Source organism: Gymnoscopelus microlampas (genome assembly GCF_963454915.1).
Source record: "Gymnoscopelus microlampas genome assembly, chromosome: 9".
Taxonomy (NCBI): domain Eukaryota; kingdom Metazoa; phylum Chordata; class Actinopteri; order Myctophiformes; family Myctophidae; genus Gymnoscopelus; species Gymnoscopelus microlampas.
Genome location: NC_139946.1, coordinates 22,871,993 through 22,893,093, shown reverse-complemented (window position 1 = coordinate 22,893,093; position 21,101 = coordinate 22,871,993). Strand labels below are relative to the sequence as shown.

Here is a 21,101-nt window from a genome sequence, read left to right as displayed (position 1 = left end):
AATCATCCTCGACGCTGAACTAAAAAAAATACATAAATAAATCAACCTGACTTGTAGCTTACAGCCAAGCCTTTTCGAGGACCAATTAAAAACTAAGAAGAGTTGCAACTTCATTTCTTAAGCGACTCAAGATGTTTTTACAGGGTGATGTTAAATAGAATACAAACAGCATTGATGAATTGTCTACAAGAAGTGTATGTTAATCCATTCTGGTAGAGAGCCATACAAGTGATGATAGAGCGATAAGTCATTGACTTGAGGCAGTCTACTGTCTGTGGCTGCTCTTAATAGTTCATGAGGGGAAGTCTGAGTCAATCAATGATTCAAGTTCATTTTAGTGTAATACTCACACTCAGTCACATACTTTCATCCACGCACACGTTACATACTTTAAAACCAACATTTACAGCATGTCTTGCACTGCTTTTGCATGTCACAAGGCCATGAATAATCAATAATGATGTGATATCACATAATTATGTCTGTGAAGTGTGCATAAGGAAAGGCAATGTTAAGCAATTTTAGGCTGTAAAGAAAATGCAGTCCTCATATTGAGAATATCACATTTATCACATGTTCCACCGGAAGCAGTGTTGGTACATTTTTAAGATTTGCAATAAAAGAAAATATAGATACAATTTAACACGTTTCCTTTGCTGTAATAATATACAATATATTTGATAATTTATTCGCTAAAATATTACAGTAATATGGATAAAATCTCAAGGTTCTGTTACAATGTACCACAACAAACCAAAGGCCACATCTAAAGCAGCAATAAACTTCACCTAAGCTTCTTATTCTACTTCTTCTGCCAGGAAATCTGCCTCTCATGCATGAAAATAAACAAAACGTTGCAAATAGGTCCAGTCCTATGCCAAACTTACTCAACTGGCATTGTGGGCTAATAGTCCTATTGGTGGTGCTACAGCCACCATCTAAATGTTAAATGTAGGCCCAATTGAGTTGAAGCATTCATATGCTTTCAGGTAGTAGGAATAATTTAGTCCATCAAACTATAAAACTAAGCCCATGATCTCTTCCCAATTTTTTTGCCCAATTGACACCAAACCAAAAAAGGTTTTATATTATTAAACATTTTGCACAAAGGGCATCAAAACACTACAGTAAACATCTACAGCAAAGCCTCGTTAAAATAAAGCTCCAATATTCATGAAAAAAATCTAAACTAATGCAAATGTTCATGTCATGGTAGATGTTGTTTGGTGAATTTCTTTCATTGAATGTCAAAGTAAAATTGTCATAGTATTGTGAATGCATCAGGATACAACTGCAGTCAATGCAAATAGAGCATCTTTAAACATTAGTTTTCTCACTTATGGAGCAATAAATCAAACTCCCAAGTCATAGAAATGTTCAGATGCTTCGAGCTGGCAGGAAATGTGAAGTTAAGTTAATTTTAGCGTGTTTATTGGCCTTTAAACACTTGTTGTAGCCTAGTAATTGTAAACATTCTAAAGTGAAGTTGATAATAAGTCATCTGTTAAGCATCCTTTGTGATCTTTTCAGGTTTCCCACCCTTCTATAAAGTGCAAAACTGCAAGCGCATTGTCAATGAGGAATAGAGATGAGATAACACAAATGGAGTTGTATGATGTGAATGTTGAATTAATAGCATGTTTTGATTTACATCGTGTAAGTGTGATTGACATAGCAACTGAGATTGTTCAGAAACAAATTAATCAGCACGTGAATGCTGATTCCACTGACTTCGCATCAATGGAATCATTGCCTTTTAGAAATGAGATCACATAGAAGTATGAATCGAGATAGTGATTTTTTTTTGTATTAATCATACCCTAATCTGAGTTCCCAGAAGTTTTCGCCAGCTCTTGCATACAAACGGGAGGGGCGAGGAACTTCTGGGCCAAGACCCCAGTATTTGTGGGCGGGATGTAACTTACGCTCAGAATCTGAGCGGACACGCCTCTTATCGGTCTGAGAGCTGTGCAACTCGTCTAAAAAGTCAGACGAGAGGCAAACAGCAGTACACAACAATGGCGGCCGCAATTTCTCAAGGGGAAATTGCTTCCCGTCGCTCCTATTTACATGCAACACCCACTGCATGTGGATCCCGCCCCCTTTTCTTCATTGGCTATTGATTTGAATCAGAGGCCGAGGCCGCGCCCCTGCTGTACAGTCTTTGAGCCGATGTCTCCCAGACTAATCATACCCTAACTTTCATACACGCGCACAACCACAAATCATCACATACTGTACACCACACCGACAGTAAGATGGAGGTACTGTAGTTAGGCCATTCCTCCTGGCAGAGATTTGATCTACTGATTCTTGTTTTAATTGGAAGTCCCACAAAATCAACAACGGAATGCACCTGCTCTCATTTTTAGTTGTTGAGCTCAGTTAACAGTGTACAATTGTACCTGGCTACTTAAGTTTGTAGAGTGTGTGCCTTTGAATCACCAGTTTCTGGGTTCAATACCGGGCATTCTTTCACCAAAATGTAGGCCCAAGTGAGTAGAAATAGTTCAGATGATTCGAGCTGGCAGGAAACATTGAGTTATGTTATTTTAGCTTATCTATTAGCTTTTATTCAACCTGTGCAATTAAAAGGGATAGTTCACCCAAAAACAAACTTTTTTTCTAACGATTAGTCACCCCATGGAGACAGTTTTTGTCGCATTCCTAAGCCAATAATGTGATGACCAGCGGACTAGAAGGCATCGGTTCCGGTAGGAGACACAAAGGAGACTCTTTGTGTCCCCTACAGGAACCGCTGCCGGTCATCAAATTATTGGCTTAGGAATGCGACAAATCCAAAAAATATCCATGAATTCAAGAATCCATGGGGTGACTAATCGATAGGGAAAAAAAGTCATTTTGGGGGTGAACCATCCCTTTAAGGGTTTCTGTAGCCCAGTTGTTGTACACATTTTAACATGAAGTTGATATTCTTTGTCATCTTTTTCTCCTCAGTTTCCTGCTACAGGGTGCAAAACTGGAAGTGCTGTCAATATGAGTTTATTTCATAAGCCTGTGCAGTACACTACTGTATCGAGTGCAAAACACATGTAGAGGACTGGTCCTATCATGCTGGTCCCTTCAGTTTGTATTTCTTTCATAGACTGACTGATCATGTGATTGATGTGCTTTGGATGCATGCCCTAAATACTTTATTATTTTTATGTCAATTTGGACAGATATGCGGGCCGCTGTCATTTAAATTCCCGGGCTGATTTGTGTTCTCCTTCCGCCCCTATACAAACATCGCTGACAAAAGGAATTACAATCAGCATCCTTTATCATAGCCCTTCACCCCATTGTCCCGTGCCTTTTCAGACACACACACAACAGACCACTTCCAGATGAGCTAAACGCTTTTATACCAGATTCAAAGTGTTGAATGGAAATCCAAACAAACCCCCCTTCCCCTGTATGCTCGATTCATTCCGTGGCACTGGTACGGCAGCTGCTGGTCCACGCATGCGTGACAGCGAAGGGGGGGGGGGGGGTGCCCCTCGGAGACACGAAAGGACTCGAAACAGTCAGTAACATCTGGCTATGTGCCAAGGATCATGTCATCTCACCACAGTTATTGCTGAATCAGAGGTGAGCAAAGTTTTTCAGGGGGTTAACATGCAGAGAGCGGCTGGGCCAGATGGGATTCCAGGTCGGGTGTTCAGAGAAAGTGTGACGCAGCCATCAGGAGTTTTTACAGAGATTTACAGCTAATCCCGCTCAGAGCGTAGTGTACCATCATGTTTCAAAGTAGCTACATTAATTCCAGTACCGGAAAAAAAAGAAAGGTAATTGGTCTAAATGGTCTATAGTGAACAAGATGTGACAATAAATAAACCTTCCATGTAGCTTTGAGAAGCATGTCAAAGAGCTGATCAACAGCAGGTTGCCACCCACCCTACAGCCCCACCAATTTGTTTACCGGTATAACAGCTCCACAGATGATGCCATAGCCACAACACTACACACGGTCCTCTCCCACCTAAAGAAGAGGAACTCCTATGTGAGAATGCGGTTTACAGATTACAACTCAGTGTTCAACAGCATAGTCCCCAACAGACTATGCTGGAGGGGACCAAGCTCAGAAACCTATAGTGTCAGAGTGATGCCAGCAGGTGAGGATGGGCTCCATCACCTCTAGTCTGCCCCCCGACTCACAACACAGGAGCCCCATTCTCTACTCCCTGTACACTGATGACTGCGTGGCCAAGCACAGCTCCAACTTAGTGGTCAAGTTTCCTGATGACACGGCAGTGATAGGCCTGATCACTGATAACAATGAGACAGCCTACAGGAGAAGTAGAGAATCAGACACAATGGTGCCAGGAGAATAACCTGGCTTTCAACGTTTACAAGACCAACAAGCTGATCGTGGACTACAGGAAGCCAGGCAGAGAGCACACACCCCATCCCATCGATGGGGCCGCAGTGGAGAGGGTCAGTGACTTGTGTCCACATCACTGAGAAACTCACCTGGGACGTACACAGAACGTTGACGGACCTGACCAATCAGAACGTTGGCGAGCCTGACCAATCAGAACGTTGACGGACCTGACCAATCAGAACGTTGGTGAGCCTGACCAATCAGAACGTTGACGGACCTGACCAATCAGAACGTTGGCGAGCCTGACCAATCAGAACGTTGACGGACCTGACCAATCAGAACGTTGGCGAGCCTGACCAATCAGAACGTTGGCGAGCCTGACCAATCAGAACGTTGACGCAAAAGCCAGGTATAGAGGGCTAATATCCGCTCTATACCTAAAGGTATAGAGCGGCTAGCGCCGCTAATAAAAATAATAGAGAGGGCACCGGATATTCCCTCCCATCCACTTGCATTGAGTTGCTCACCCAGCGCATGGGCCGAAATCACCCCTTCTTCCGGGTTGTGAAATGTGATGGGCGAGGCCTATTTGGGGCTTCTGCGACGCGTTTCGGTGACACGTTTTGCGTCACGCGGTGCGCAGCCCTGTGCGCAAGCTTGTGAGTCAAGCCCATTGGTCGAAACCGTTTTCACTCGTTCATGTACAGTGGCCCTAGCTGCAGTACCTATGAATGGCCAGCATGTCCAATGCGCTTCAATGCAACCACTGGGTTCTGGGGCCTTGGAACGAGCTTGTTCACGCTATCGTTCATGCCCCCCATCCCTTCCCCCGTACAGAGGACGGGAGGGCGGGCTGTACGCACAACGTAATAATAACGCTCCCGCGATGGTGTTTTTCACTAGAAAATAGCGCTACTGAACGAGAATGTGAACGAATCATTGTGGTGAACGTGAACGAAATGGTTCGTTCACTGAAATGAACGTTTTTTTCCCACCACTACTGATCAAGTGGTGAAGAAGGCTCAACATCGCCTCTATTATCTCAGGCGACTTAATACGTTTGGTATGGCCCCCCAAGGTCCCAATAAGTAACACTTATGTAACCGTAAACAAGATGCAACAATAAAGTAACCTTGAACCTTGAACAACCCCGGAACATTGTCATCACATGCACCATCTCCTGGCAGAGATTTCATCTAACGATTCTTGTTTGAATTGGATGTCTCACAAAATCAACTTTAAGGGAATGCACCTTCTCTGCATCATCATTTTTTTGATGTCGAGCTCAGCGAACAGTGCATGAATTGTACCTGGGTAACTCAGTTTGCAAAGAGTGTGACTGTGAATCACCAGTTTCTGGGTTCAATACCAGGCACCGCCAACTCGGTCTACTCGAACGACAGCTTGGCTCACGAAGACATACTGTTTTGTTTGCCAAACTGAGTAGAAATGTTCCGATGCTTCAAGCTATCAGGAAATATGAAATTAGGTTAATTTAGCCTATCTTTTAGCCTTTATACACATTTTGTAATTAGGGGTTTCCGTAGCCAGCGGATAATAAAAATCATCTGTTAAACATTCTTTGTGATATTTTTTTCTCCTCAGTTTCCTGGTCTCAAGTGCAAAACTGCAAGTGCCGTCAATGTGAGTTTATTTCATAATCCCGTGCAGTACACTACTGTATGGAGTGCAAAACACACAGAGGACTGGTTCTATCATGCTGGTCCCTTTAGTTTGTATTTCTTTCATAGACTGACTGATCAGCTGGTTGACGCGCTTTGGCTGCATGCCCTAAATACTTTATTGTTTTTATGTCAAATTGGACAGATATGGGGGCTGCTGTCATTTAAATTCCCGGGTTGATTTGTGTTCACCGTCTGCCCCTGTACAAACATATTTGACAAAAGGAATTAACAATCAGCATCCCTTATCATAGCCTTTCAGCCCTTGCCTTTTCATACACACGCAGGAGGCACGCGGTAGGTTTACCATGGCGTGCTTCCTGGCAGAGATCTGCCCTCCTGGTTCTTGTTTGAACTGGACGTCTCACAAAATCAACTTTTAAGGGAAAGCACCTTCTCTGCATCCTCGTTTTACGTTGTCGAGCTCAGTGAACAGTGCATGAATTGTACCAGTGTAGTGCAGTTGGTAGGGTGGTGTGCCTTTGAATCCCTAGTTTCTGGGTTCAATCAGTGTTGCCAACTAGTTATCAGCGGAAGTTGTTAGAGGCGGGGGAATATGTTGCTAAAAGACGCTATGATGTAATTGTGAGATTTCGTAAAACTGCATCATTACATAGAATGCACGGTGCATGACATTTCTCAAATTGACAGGCCATTTCAGTGAAAAATAGCATTTGTTTGTTTATTATCACATTATGTATGATGTCACTAGTGCACATCACTGCATGTCGTTTGCATATAAAATTAAAAAAAAGTTCCGTCATTTAGAGGGAAACTTTCTGTATTTAGTGTTTTTATAAGTTGCTTAATTTTTACAAGTTGCTAAAACTCAATTTGTTGGTAGCTGCAGTCTGAAAAGTTGCTAAATCTAGCAACCAAATTGCTAAATTGACAACACTGGGTACCATACCCATTCTGACAGTGATAAATATAATACTTTTATATAGATCAGTGGTTCTGAAAATGGGGTCCTTGGGGGGTTCCAGGGGGTCCCCAGCTAAAACAATATTAGTTGGGAGTTAGGAACCAAATGGACCCTTACACGTCTGTAATTCTGAGTGTACAAATGGAACCAATTTGTACACTCTCTTTAGTAATGGAGGTCTGTGGCCTAATGCAGAGCAAATTGAGGGCTCTTGAAATTAAAAAGTTTGAGAACCACCGATCTAGATAATACACATACAACCTATTTTATATGTAGATCAGTTACTTTGTGCAAAAATGATCTTCTTCAACCATTACGCAGAGAGGAACTGGATGTGGTCCTTTTTAGGGTCATCTTGGCATCAACACATCTAGCCAAGTAGCCAATCAGAGAATAGGCTCTGTGGAGTTCCAGTTGACAACTGCATCTTTCCACCTGGGTAAAAGAAAAATAATTATGAAGGTGGTCAACATGACCAAAATACCATGATAGTTTAAAAATAGACCTTTATTTCTATTTTTTTAAATAGATTTTTATAAGAGCTTGAGAATGTCTTTGCCTCCTTACTTTCCTAAAAGAACACAAAATAAATAACATTTTGAGTAATATGTATAAAGGGATTTCTTTCTGAACAACGTGAAAGTCACCCAAGAGTGGTCAGCAACAAATCAAAACATTTGTATCTTTTACATGATCATCGCAAGAGAGAGAAAGAGAGAGATAAAGTGTGGGTTCAAAACACCAAAAGAGAATGCTCACTTTGTGCGAATGCAATGTTCCAGCGGAGGAATGAGGTCAGGGTCGACATCTTGGGAGGCAAGGGCCGGGATGCCGACAGCTAAAAGCACACAGTCAGTTAGTCAGAATGACCTATACAGATACCTGAAAAAAGTATCTCACACAGTCAAATCTTCAGAGTTAAAGGAGAAAAAATCTGGCACACGCCAGGTTCTCTGAGAGAAACAAGCAACCAGCGCCATGTCTTTCTGCATGAGCGGTAGCTTATGCGGGACATTCAGCGCATGTTTGAGTATCATGAGACTCCACCATGAGTAGTAGTAGAAAAAAAAAACCTTTTCATCGGTTAATATAGACGATTTTCACTCTTACACACGTCTCCCATTATGCCGCTGCAAGGGGTCTGCAGAATGGACAACAGGGGCAGATCTGGACATATTCAACGTTCCTTTGTATGTTGGTGAGTGATTAGCGACACATCAAACATACAACCTTAAATGACCGGCACTCTCCTTTAACTCTGAGGGGCCTATTTAAACATCTACTGTATGGTCTATAGTGTTTTGGGGCGTGTCCAACTCAACAGTGGGATATATTCTGGGTGAAAAGTGAGGCCCAAATGGGTTGTATTTAGTCTCTGAATTAGTCATGGGTGTGTTGTGTGTAATAAATGAATTAAAGAAATCAGCCATTAAGAGGCCGATTCAAAAAATGTCTTCTAAATCCTAACAGTTTTCTGAAAAACAAAAAAAAAATGTATTTGGCCGCCGACCTCCATCTCAAAGCATTTTGTTCCTGGGACCCTCAAAAGCAAAGATTTAGTTAAAATGTTCGCTAAAATATATACATATTCAATGATTTGCAGGCAGGTGCACCTGCACCTACAGTAGATAACGGATCTCCTTGTGCATGTGTCTTGGCATCACCAGAGCAGTTGCAGAATGCCAAAAGCAATAATGACTCAGGAGACAGGGAAACAAAAGCTTGCCGCTCACCGAAAACATATAGTGGAAACAGGTGGTGGACCACCTACTGTACTATTGAAGATCTGACTTCAACTGAGTGCTGCTGCTGGCATTGGCATAGCCCAGTGGTTGTCAACCTTTTCAGGCCGTGACCCCCCATAATAATCATATTTGAACTGGGGACCCCCACCCTGTGATAAGCACTTGGAATTGTAGGAGTTGAGGCATTCAAATTAGTTTGACTCGGTCCCACAGATAAATATTGTGAAAATAGCAGATTTTCAAGCTCGAGCTTGCAGATCAGCCATTTTCTAAATTTTTGTCTCTTTCTTATATTATTTGACAATTTTGCCAACGTTTGACCAGTTTTTATAGCATAGTTTTTGGTTACTTTTGATGCAATAATGGTATTTTTATTTTCTTTCTTTCTCTTTTTAAAAGTCCTTAAATTGTCACTGTCATCTGGGGACCACTCCTAAATCACGTGGGGACCCCCACAGGTTTATGTTTATTGAAGGATCCCCATTAGAGACACACGAATGAGCCTCTAGTCTTCCTGGGGTCCTGAACAAAGCAAATACAATACAGACATACAACTACTAATACAAATTAAAGCAAAATATATATTATACAAAAAGACAAATTAACATTATAAAATCAGATCCAACAGTCCAGTCAAATTAAACAAATACACAAATAACAGTTACATACTTGTCAAGTTACTTGGCAAGATATCTCTTGATAAATATTTTTTAAAGTAAGATGTTTTTGGGCAGAGCATTCCAGAGTACTATTGACCTATATATACCAGTGAGTTAGTGAGAAAATGAGTTATTGGTGCTGTTCTTGTCCTTATGTTACCAGAAGCTGCTCCTCTAGTGTAACCATGTTCAGAAGTCATTTGTAACTGGTGAGCCAAGCTAGACGGCTTATTGGCGCTAATAAGACTCACCGATAATTTCTGTTGAACCACCATTAACCATGCCAGATATTCATGCATATAGCTAATACTTGTCCTGTATGAGCCGCTTTATTCTGAGCAACCTGTAACGTACGACCAGATTACAGGGCAGTATTCTAAATGAGACAGAACCAAAGAGTGAATAACCGATTTCATTATGGAGGGAGTGATGAAAGCGGAACACTTCCTAGTCATACCGATTCCTCTTCCCATTTAAGGTTGAGAACCACTGGCATAGCCTATTTGCAGTTCAGAATCGCGCCTTCCTGTAAGTCCTGTAATGCGTCCTCATGTCCAAGAGACATCTGTGATACCTTGACATACAGTACACATTCTTAGTTAGGTTCTATATTTAAACAACCTATTAAATCATGCAAGCTGCACGCTATGTGTCGGAGCCCGAAACGGTAATTGGTAACCAGCTACACCACAGTGCACAGAGAAAGAACCCCCCCCCCCCCCCACCCAGAAGGGTATGAGTTCATGAACATATTTTCTATCAGCCGATTTACGTTGTTCGTTGTTGGGGGCTCTAAGCATGGCAAATTGGCTGGTGCTATTGGGCACTCATCTGATGCAAGATGGATAATATGGCCAAGATCGTTATGTTTTAGAACCTCATTGCCGAGTCTCTCAGCAAAGTCATCTACCATGTTGAACGTGAGTGATGTGTTGAATGTGTCGTCCTGTAAACTCAGATAGATCTTGATTGTAAGCAGAGTGTATGCACTTTTGTATACCTCCGTAGGCTCACATCTTAATGATTGCTAAATAATGGGCAATTGCTTTCTTACTTTTCAGTGAGGATTACACCAATTACACGTTCTGAAAACTAAAGAACACATAAACATACAGCACTGAAAACGCTACGTACAGACAGTGAGGCGGATCTCTTCCTGTTGATTGGCCAATCCGTCATAGTAATACAGGTCAAAATTCTGGGTCTCATCCTGATTGATCAACAGCTCCCTCTGCAGGCCAAACAGCACACTGAAGTGGCTCTCGCTGCATACCACCCAGATAGGGAACTGAGGGGTCTGCAGGTGTGCTCCCACCTTGGAGTAGAACACAGCAGGGTGGAATAGAGCAGAAAAAGTATAGAAGTATATTGAATACAATCAAATATAAGAAAGCAGTGCAGAGCAGAATAGAGTACATTAGAAAAAGAGAAGAAAAAAAAGAAAAATAATTAGTACTGTAAGTGGTTGAGTAATTGGAGTGCCAACACAAGTGCTACAAATGAACTAGGAGGATACCTAGCATACATGTGTGTAAATAACAATGTACTTAGCATCTGTGGACAAGCAAACGGCATACATCTAAATAACCTAACAATGCATCTGTAAGCAACATACAGTCATTTTTTGTTAAACTTTTATCAAAACATTGTGAAGATTTCTGTTATGTCAAAACTGTGTTCTGGCTGGGTTAACCCTGTTCCACCCTTTTATTATTAGGTGTCTGTTGGTTGCCAAAGTTGCAGTACCGCAGAGAGGAGCAGGAGCTGAGTCACACAGCCTCATGGCTCACCTTACAAATGTTGTAATGTTCAAATAAGGAGAGCAGGCCAATATCACAGTGGCCCTTGATGCCTTTGAGAAGGGTCAAGTTGCCGTTGCCCGAGTCCAGCTCCATATCGTTGTCAAAGACATTAGAAACTGCCCTTCCACACAGCAACAGGTTCACCAACTCCTGAGGTGGAAACGGAAGAGTAATACATTATGCTAGTGTCCCCTGTCTTTTTCATGAACCTGGCATTCCCATTTCAGTCATGTTCTCAAACAAATTTCAAAACCTACTAAAAAAACTTAAAAAAAAAGACAATCTACAAGCTCAAATAGCACCAACAGCAACAATGTGATGCGTCACTGCTAATTTTACCGCTTGACATCGTTGTACAATGAGGAATAAAATAGGGCTTAAAGCAAAATGACAGCTTGGTAGAGGTTTGGATTCGGTAGTTACTAGTTACCTTGCCATGATGTCACTCAAATATTGGCAGAATCTGCTTTGTTTGCGTTAGTTTGTGTGCTAAGAGTGACTTTGTGGCCTGTTTCACTGTGCAATATGAGAGATATTTGTGATGATCATGATATTTGTGATGATGGAAATGGAATTTGGAAATGCCATTACTTTTCCAGGAGTGGGAATCATTTTCATGGTGATATGTATAGCATGATGTAACCTTTGTCTTCTATCAATATGTTGAGCGTAGGCTTCTGCCATCTGTAACTAATCATTTTAGTTGTTCTTTTGTCCATCACATTGGTATGTATGAATGCATATGCTTGGCACAATTAATTTGACTTCCTGTGTCTCATTACGGACTGCAAAACATTGTTCTTGGTCTCAGTGCTGTTTTCACTCTATATCCTCAATAAGGACACAAAATACATTTCTTCAAGTGACTAAAACAAAAACAAGAAGTACATTTGAATAATTGCAACTTGTATTTGAATAAAAATATATTTCAAAGATCAAGTGGTACTTGTGTGCAGTAGCCGTGGGCTCCTATGAGTGTGGTAGTGGGCACGTCCATATCATCTCTCACTCTGAAGAAAGAGGACAAAAATCACTATGAATATCATCTCTAATCATAATAACAACAATAATAATAATAATAATAATAATAATAAGGAGAAGAAGAATACTCTGCTTCCATATATATACATCTGCTATTAACTGTGAAATTCCAGCCTCACTTTATTTCCTTTTTTGACCATACACCTTATGTATAATTGGTAAAGCTTGTACGGAAGACAATTTCACCCACTCTTTTACACCTGTAAACTTGTGGTGTGATAATAAACTTCAAGTTGAAGTCTTCACTATTGTTTGTGTGCAGTGCCGTTCTAATATTTATCTTAAAAGAAAAAAATAAGATTGTGCATTCTTACTTTTCAATGGATCGAGATAGAACAGCGGAGATGGTGAGCAGCATGCACCCTAAGGCTCCATTCTCAAACTGTTGGCAAAGAATATTGAATTGTATTAATTGTTAAGGGAGTGTAAGTGACCTCTTTAAATAAGTATTCAGAAAGCAATCACTGCTGTAGAGTGTTTGTTCAGTAACAGGTGTCTCCGTCTCTCCAGCTCTTTAAAAAAACATTTTCAGGTCAGGATATCAATTCCATCCAATCAGGAGAAAGAACTCATACAGGACGCAGGATAAGCTAAATTGAAAGTGATGACAAAAAAAACCACTATCAAATTGAAGCTGATAAATGATCTTTGTGGAGTTCTCCCTTCTTAGCTAAAGAGCTGGAGAGATTAGGTAAACCATTCTACAGAACAAACACTCTATGGCAATGATTACTATTGGAATATAGAGCTTAAACTTTAAAAAAAAAAAAAGTGTTTACTTTGTCGTCTCCGCCAGGCCGAGACTATGTTTTGGCACGCACATTGCCACTAGGCAGAGGAACACATGCCTAGTGGCATGTGTTACTCCTACAGATTTTGTCCAAACATCACGTAAATCGGTACACATTATCTCTGTAGTCATGTGATCAAGACGGATCTGTTCGAACATTACTGGCCCACAATAACCTACCTGACCTGGCGGAGACATGTGCTCTGAGGAGCTCTTTTTCCATTTTTTATTTATTTACAATATACACTCCCTTTAAATGTTTAAAGATGAAGTGAGCAAAATTTTACATACAGTAAAGTACAGTCGCTTACCAGCTGAATGTGCTGCTCCAGAAGCAACTGCAGGTCCTTGAGATTATCAACAGTGATGCACGTAACCTATAAGAGAAAAATGTATGTTTAAATGGTTTGGACTCCTACAAAGCAGTACTGAGAAGGCAGACAGCCTTGCCTTGGTCATGTCACAATGACCTCCATGCAACCTGGAGATTTAATTGTGCATACTGTATATATATATATATATACACATGAAGTGAAATTTGGTGTAGCCAAATGCATTTGCATAATCTAAGACAGTCTACAGCCTAATTTGTGTTCTTTGTGATATTTCTATTCTTTCTAAGTTGACACCTGCAGCACTTTCAATATTAAATTGATCAAATTATATTACACTATTATTCAATTATGTCAAAATCAGATATGCCAGGATAAGTGTAAAATATTTTTTGTAGTCTAAATGTCATGTTGTCATGACACAATTACATTACACAATATTACACTGATCTAATATTCAATAAAAATGTTACTAACAGCATAGAGTATGTTAACATACAAATATCCAGCTATGCCAAAGACAGGTTATGTCATAGTATACCTTTTCAAACACGCCTTCAGATTTGAAATGTACAGTTGGGATGAAATTATTTCTTCCTGAAGTTCTGTTAAAGAAGGAAAAATAGTTACAAATAAAATTAATTAAAATGTTAAGCTCGCGTGTTCACGCTACAACGTGAGGAGTTTTATCTGCTTGCCGAGAGCTGAAATATTTTCAACTCTGGTGTATCGAAGTGTTTTTAGACAAGCGCCCGGTGTTTTCAGCTGGGAAGAAACGCTTTGGTGGACAGTCTGGACACACACTCTTATAGTTCAATAGTTACATCAGATCCTGTGTACTGTTAAGGCATACGTCACAGAGAGCCCAACCGAACAAGAACTTTTTTTCAGTTTAGCAATCCGAAGAAAGGGAGGATGAAAGTGTTTTATGCTGCCACAGAAACCTGTTTTATACTGAACCCCAGACCCCACCCACTCAGTAATCTGCCTATATAGCTTAATGAATCTGCCTAGCAACACCACTGGCTGCACTGGTGTTAATACCTGGATATCCCCCCTGGATATCCCCCTCAGGTGCTGTGGGAAATTTGTCACGGAGGTACGGAAAGGAAACACAACCTGTTGCACTTCTTGCGACAGGCTGTGTTTGAGAATGGTCACTCAGAGAGTGATTCAGGTTGTTCATACCTCCTGGAGGCTGGCTCTTGAGACTAGACCTCTCCTCAGCCAACCTCTATTCAAAACTATCACTGCTGTTGCTGCTGGCAGAATGAAGCCTTGGGCTGTATGCGGAAACAAAACTAACTACATCACGCCCCAACTTGAAAGTATGCCCAACTTCTGACCGTTCACACAAGTCAAACTACTTTGGCTATTCAGATCATCTTGGAGGTGCAATAACAGCCGAAATAAGTTCGGAGAGGCCCAGCTGAAGTTCTGAATGTCGTCGTTTTGTAGTTATCGGTTGCCTACCCAGCCGAACAAACTTTGGCTGTGCACTGTGTGCGGACATAATATGTAGTATTGTGTTCGGCGATAAAAAACGTTTCAGCTTACATTGCAATGGTTGCTTGTTTCTGCTCCCCAGCTCTCCATAGGACCTCAGCCGCTGCTAACATGAGACACTTTCTTCGAGTGGAACTGGAAGGTCTTAAGCCCCTGGTAACAAAGCAACGTTTACATTAAATCCCGGTTAGCTGATCCAAATGTAGAGTTAAAATCCATACTCTAACACTTTGAATTGTCTATTATAATCAAAGTACTTCTTGATGTGAGTTAATGGCCTGTTAAAACCATTTAAGTGATTATAGTGAGATATCATGTACATATCCTATAGGGTAGCGGCTTCAATCAGAGAGGGACTTACTGAAGGCCTGTGTTGCTCCCATTGGCCCCTTCAAATAAGAGTTTCTTTAGGACACAAGCTTGGATGGAAGCCAGCACTCCACACGGACCGCCCTGAAAAACAACGCAGTCAGGTTTCCACAGCATTCCACACAATGCATCCAGCCAAGTTTAGAACTCCATAATTCAATAAAAGATCTGCATTAAATAATTTTACCAACCTTTTTCTGTACAATTCCATATGTCAGGTCATGTGTTTCTGAGAACGTGAAACCCTGATTCCTCCACTCAGCACTGAAGCACCTTGAGCTGGAACCCAGGAAGGTCTCCTTCAATGCCTGAAAGAATACACAAGCAGAGAAGACACTATTAACACTATTATGTAAAATGTACAGTCTTACAACAGAGTTCCACGGCACAAATACAGTAGTAGAGCTAAGGTGTGAGCTTGTAGCTCGGCTATTTTCGGCAAACTACTCCGTTGTATGACAAAGTATAAATCAGGCTTAATTGAAAGGATTGTGCAGAAAACGTGCTAAAATATGAATGAATGATATCAGGCTGTTGTCTCCCTACAATGGCAGTGTGCAGGTCCATGGGATAGCTGTCATAGCTGCACTGGGGGATGGCAGAGTGGAGGGACAGTGTGGAGAGTTCACGCAACTCATCATCATCATCAATGTCATCTGGAAATCCATAAACAATAAACATACAATGATATTTGATACATGATACAGGTTATTTTCGAGGCATTTTAGGCTTGTCAGTAAGCACAATGGAGACAGACACTAAAGTGAGGGGTAGAGAGAGGATGACATGCAGTGGTGGAAGAAGCACTCAGATTTCTTTACTAAAGTAAAAGTAGCAATACCACAAGGTAGAACTGCACTGTACTCTGTTATGTGTAAACATTCTCTAGTCAACATTTTACTTGAATAAAATGTAAAGAAATATTGACATAACTTACAGTACAATAACGTTAAGTATACTCATTATGTAAAATGGCTCATTTCACAATCTTATTGGACTGCATTCATGTATTCATCACTTTAATGTTGCAGCTGGTAACAGTGGAGCTGATATTAATTACTTGATGTGCTGCTGAGTAGGTTAACCTATAATACTATATTATAATGTATTAGTTATTTTATGTTTTGTATTAATAATCAAAATCTCCAAAGTAACTCGTAGCTAATGCTGTAAAAGAATTTGAGTGTAAAAAGTCCAATATTGTAGGTGCAGTGGAGTAGAAGTATTTAATAGAACACTCAAGTAACATAAAAAGTACCTCAAAGTGTAGCCTACCTAAGTGCAGTACTTGAGTAAATGTATTAGATGTAGCTGTGGCAACTGAGAAACACAGGTGCTGAGCCAGGTTTAGACTCCATGGTCAGTGCACCATAAATTTTAAGTAAATTTGATGAATAGAGCTTTTACGTCTGGCACCTACCTAGAATCATCTCAGACAGGTGCTGGTCATCCATGTTTTGATTGCTCAATGACTTTGCTCTAGGAAAAAGGCAGCCATAAAGAAAGAAAATAAAGACTTCTGAGCAAACAAATGGAAACACTCAGATTTAAGCAACACACAACCAAATTCCAGAGTTAACTCTGAAAGTGTACAACATTTTCCACATTCTTCAGCTCAAACCCCTAAGGTACCGGTATGTATTTACTTCCTGGGCTTGTCATTCTCAAAATGTTCTTCACTCCACCCTTTCTCTGGTGAGCTCCGTGATGGTCGTCTTTCCTTAGTTGACCTAGATGTGTGGAGCGGAGTTAAGCTACTTTTTGGGCTTCTTTCATGTGAGCCAGTCGTCGAAGGCCTATTCCTGGAAATGCTGGTGTCTTCCTCATTTCCAAGCAAGGGATGAGGCATGCTTGCCCTTCGACTCTGCCTTTTCTTGCTTGATTCCTTGAGGAAATCAGTGAAGTAAAATACAGACAATGAATACATCTCGATTTTTTAAAGGAACTGTATTAAAAGCTCAGCTTACAGTAACCCAGATTTATTGAGATAGAGCCAGACTGATAGTATATCTGTTTGGTCGATATATTTAACTTTTTTTGACGACACTGATATCAGCAATTGTGCAGCCAGTACAGTGTCTACTTTTGAAAATGTTTGAATAGGGCTTCAATTTCTCAAATCGATTAGAAAATATTGAACTTTTTGACAGAAACATCTGGCATCGGTCGGGCTCTATTCACAGATAAGTGTGAATGACTACCTGGGATGAACTTGCTACTGGACCAGCCATCATACCACGTCTAATGCGGTGTGTTCTGGTCTTTTGGGCACTCTCAGTGAGGCCATTATGGCTCTCTGAGATGCCGGCCCTTTGTTCTGTCTCTCTCTTGATGAAGCTCTCATTTTCTTGGAGATGAGCCATCAGTGGCTGGTCTCTTTGGATGTCTGAGTTACTGCTCCAGAAATCTGTCCGGTCGTGCCCTGTATGTCCGTCTGTCTCAGACAATGACATGGTGCTTTGATAAGGATATGCCTCCTCTGGGAATGACCTGTGACACAGAGAAGTACCTTATGAGTTAAGGTGTTTCCCAAACAGTGGGTCGGGGCCCATTTTTGGGTTGCGGACCGATTTTTATGGGGCGCAAGTAAATATCCCCTTTCTTTGGTTTCCTACATCATTTATTTAAAACATTTACATAAAAAGATTTTCAAAAATGTCAACGTCTAACCATAATTTATTTTCCATAAATAAATCAAACAAACTTTTAAGAAGTAGTGAAAATAGACGATCTACAAGCTCACAACGTGTCGACAGTGACACGTCGTGAGCCTGTAGATCTGCTATTTGCACTAGTGTGCGTCTCGTTTTTCTCTTTTGGTTCTACCAAAACATGAAGTGAAGTTAGAAAAAATAAATATATATATATTATGGGGGGAAAAAAACAACCTGTACCTTGATATGTCATATTTGCTGCCATGTTGCTGTCTTGGGCTCTCCTCTGTTCTATTGTCATTCATCACTGCTGCTGTCCCAGCTACAGCAGTAAGGTTGGTATTTGGGTTATTTCGTGCAGCTCGGACAGGATCGTCGTTGAAGATTGTGTTGTGATTTCTGTGTCCCTCAATGTGATGTTTTATAATAATCTCCAGCAATGTTTTTAGAGGATTTTGTTGAACCTGCAATGATTGAACCGAGTGGTCACATTAAAAAGTGCTGCATGTAATTTCTTTGTTGTTTCATTTTTTTCTTTTGTTAAAATAAGTTAAAGCCTCACTATGTAACTTTCTTTTAATGAATAAAATGTAATTTTGTCCAATCTGTATGGTAGAGTTACTAGAGCATGTTAAAACAATATAACTTATACATTTGGGGTGGTTGTATTTTGTCTCACTGCTCTTCTATTGAGACATTTAGATCATGTCAAAGGTCATGTCTCACCTAGACACAGGATCTGACACGAATGTTGACCTCATGGTCAAGATTCAATTTAACCCCTGAGCAAGCAGGCCGGCCTTATTAGCTCAATGGTAAAAATGTCAGCACTTAAGCAGGAAACCAGGTTCAAATCCGGGGTAGAAGAGGAAAGTTAGATAGTGCTGCTTTAAATAAGTAGCAAACCATAGCAATCATTGCTATAATAGAGTGTTTGTTCAGTAGTAACATGGGTATTCCTGTCTCTTTAGTAAACAGAAAATACATTTTCAGGTCAGGATTACAATTGTATCCAATCAGCAAAGAGAACTCATACAAAATAAAGGATGAACAAGTGAAATTGAAAGTGATGAAACAAATAAATGAGCAAATCAAATTGGAACTGGAACACAATTTAAGTTGATAAATGAAATTAGCAAACCTGAACATTTCTGTTCAATAAAGAGTTGAAGAGACCCGTTATTGAACATACATAGGCCTACAGTAGCAATGTTTAACATCAGAATATACTGTAGAGCTTTGTTTCTTAAATGTATTACTTGGCTGCGGACCCCCAGCTGAAAATATTTTGTGCCAGGGACCCCCATACAAGATTTATGTTGTTAAAATGTTTCAAGAGTATTCAAAATGTTTAACTTTTGAAAAGGCTCTTTAAAAATAGACGATTTATATTGAGTTAAAGTGGATTTAAACACTGATTTGTATGAATACATTTTTTCTAGGGACCCCCTGGAACCCAACCCCCATCCCCAGCACTTTGAGAACCAACCACTGCTGTAGAGCTTTAACAATAAACATTGCTTTTTATAATAGCACACATAAAAAACAACACTTACAGCACCTTTAACGTTACACGTTAAGTGGCCTCACCTTGTTGTTCTTATAAAGACTTTCCATGTGAAGAATCTCTCGCAAGTCTGATCTGTTGTTGATGCTGTTCTGTGTGCGAGGAAGCTCCTCATCCATGCAGCCAATGGTTCTTTTGAGTCCCTGCATACATAAACAGTGTTTTAGCCAGTGGTGGAAAGTGTACTAAGTAAATGTACTCAACAAGTACTGTACTTTTCTTTAGGTATTATTTACTTGAGTATTTACACTGGAGTATTTCCAAATTTCAGTACTTTTACTTCTACTCCACTAGCTTTAACCTGACTCCGCCAGATGGAAGAAGCTTGCTTGGGCACAAGCCTTGGATCAAGACTATCGTAGATGTATTTTTTTTATCGATTTTGTTTTTATTATATCTAGTATTGGCTAGCACCCCCAGTGTGTTCTGCACTTTCACCCGTAAATCCCGTATTTTTCCGAACAACAGTACAAACGCAATATATAAGGTACCTACCCGGTTGCCCTACATGTTAACTAGCGCTGCGGAGTCTTTGTGCAATGTATTATTCGATCTTTCAATAAAGAAGTGTTTAATCCTGTCTGTGCCTGAACGCCATTTCCCCCCCTTGTTTACTTCCTGTTTACATTGAGTGTAATTCCGTCTTTCACCGGATGCGCCTCGTCACTACCGCCCTTTGAGGATACAAGCAACTTCTGACAGAATCTGCCACAGACGGGATTAAAACACATATCTATTGAAAAATACGGTTTTATACATTGCACAAAGACTCCGAAGGGCGAGTTAACATTTGGGGCAACCGGGTAAGCACCTTATATATATTTGTGTACATACGGAAAAGTACGGGCTTTACTGGCGAAAGTGCAGGACGCACTGGGACATTCTGCACAATGAGTACTTTTACTTTTGGTACAATAAGTATATTTTGAGGCTGATACTTTTGTGAATACGGGACTTCTACTTGTAACTGAGTATATATCTACATTGCAGTATTGATTGATACTTTTACTTAAGTAAAAAAATTGAGTACTTTTTCCACCACTGTGTTTTTAGCCTGATACAAGCTAACGCTGCCTAGCCGCGTTAGCCTGTTGGAAAGCTTGCTTTGCATTTCAACCGAAGATGTCAACCATGAAGCTTCATCCTATTCATCCTAGATCCTACACCAGTCCTACACACATACCTTTCATCCTATTCTATGTACTAGACCTACACCTACCTTTCGACTCAGATATTCCCGCACAAGCGACGAAGAAACCTCCTCTACTGATGCCACCATGGTGAGGGTTTCTGAGATCAGTCTTCTGCTACTGTGAAGAGTGAACCTACGCGCATTTTTTGAGCAGTTGACCACAAACTAGTCTACAACATATAGAAAATGTGCGCCGTCCGCTCTGCTAGACCATACATATTATAACTCTAGTGTGGAAGCCTACTGATCAGTGAGTCTCTTGAGTGGAGATCTGTGAAGCTGCGCCAGTGCGCATGTCTCGCACAGTTAGATGCTTTGGAGTGTCATTCTGTTTCCATAGTTACGCTGGGCGCTCACCATGCACTCACCGCATGAAACGTCACCACCTTGTAAGGCAAGGCAAGGCATGGCAATTTTATTTGTATAGCACATTTCAACAACAAGGCAATTCAATGTGCTTTTGCTTTACACAAAACATCAAGCAGAGGAAACACAACAATACAATTATAAAGT

The 21,101-nt window shown here is 40.6% G+C and overlaps 1 protein-coding gene across 1 annotated transcript; it reads right to left on the bottom strand.

The window, feature by feature from the left end:
* Window positions 1–4,701: 4,701 nt before the first annotated feature.
* Window positions 4,702–20,876, bottom strand: mindy4 (MINDY lysine 48 deubiquitinase 4). Its single transcript, XM_084066438.1, has 18 exons — window positions 20,616–20,876; window positions 19,420–19,539; window positions 18,070–18,293; window positions 17,377–17,665; window positions 16,822–17,060; window positions 16,596–16,654; window positions 15,722–15,831; window positions 15,367–15,483; window positions 15,168–15,259; window positions 14,858–14,959; window positions 13,842–13,905; window positions 13,280–13,345; window positions 12,493–12,560; window positions 12,084–12,147; window positions 11,126–11,287; window positions 10,470–10,650; window positions 7,691–7,769; window positions 4,702–7,366 (listed from the first exon to the last, which is right to left on the bottom strand). The coding sequence occupies exons 1-18, from the start codon at window positions 20,673–20,675 to the stop codon at window positions 7,318–7,320; spliced, it is 2,145 nt and encodes a 714-aa protein (XP_083922564.1). The 5' UTR covers window positions 20,676–20,876; the 3' UTR covers window positions 4,702–7,317.
* Window positions 20,877–21,101: the final 225 nt, after the last annotated feature.

Excerpts from the sequence above, each read along its gene's own strand:
- mindy4 (XM_084066438.1), bottom strand. The coding sequence starts at position 20,675 with ATGGTGGCATCAGTAGAGGAGGTTTCTTCGTCGCTTGTGCGGGAATAT. Across the intron at positions 18,294-19,419 it reads GTCTTTATAAGAACAACAAG|GTTCAACAAAATCCTCTAAA; the intron begins GTGAGGCCACTT and ends CAATCATTGCAG. Across the intron at positions 12,148-12,492 it reads CTATCTCGATCCATTGAAAA|AGTGAGAGATGATATGGACG; the intron begins GTAAGAATGCAC and ends CTCTTTCTTCAG.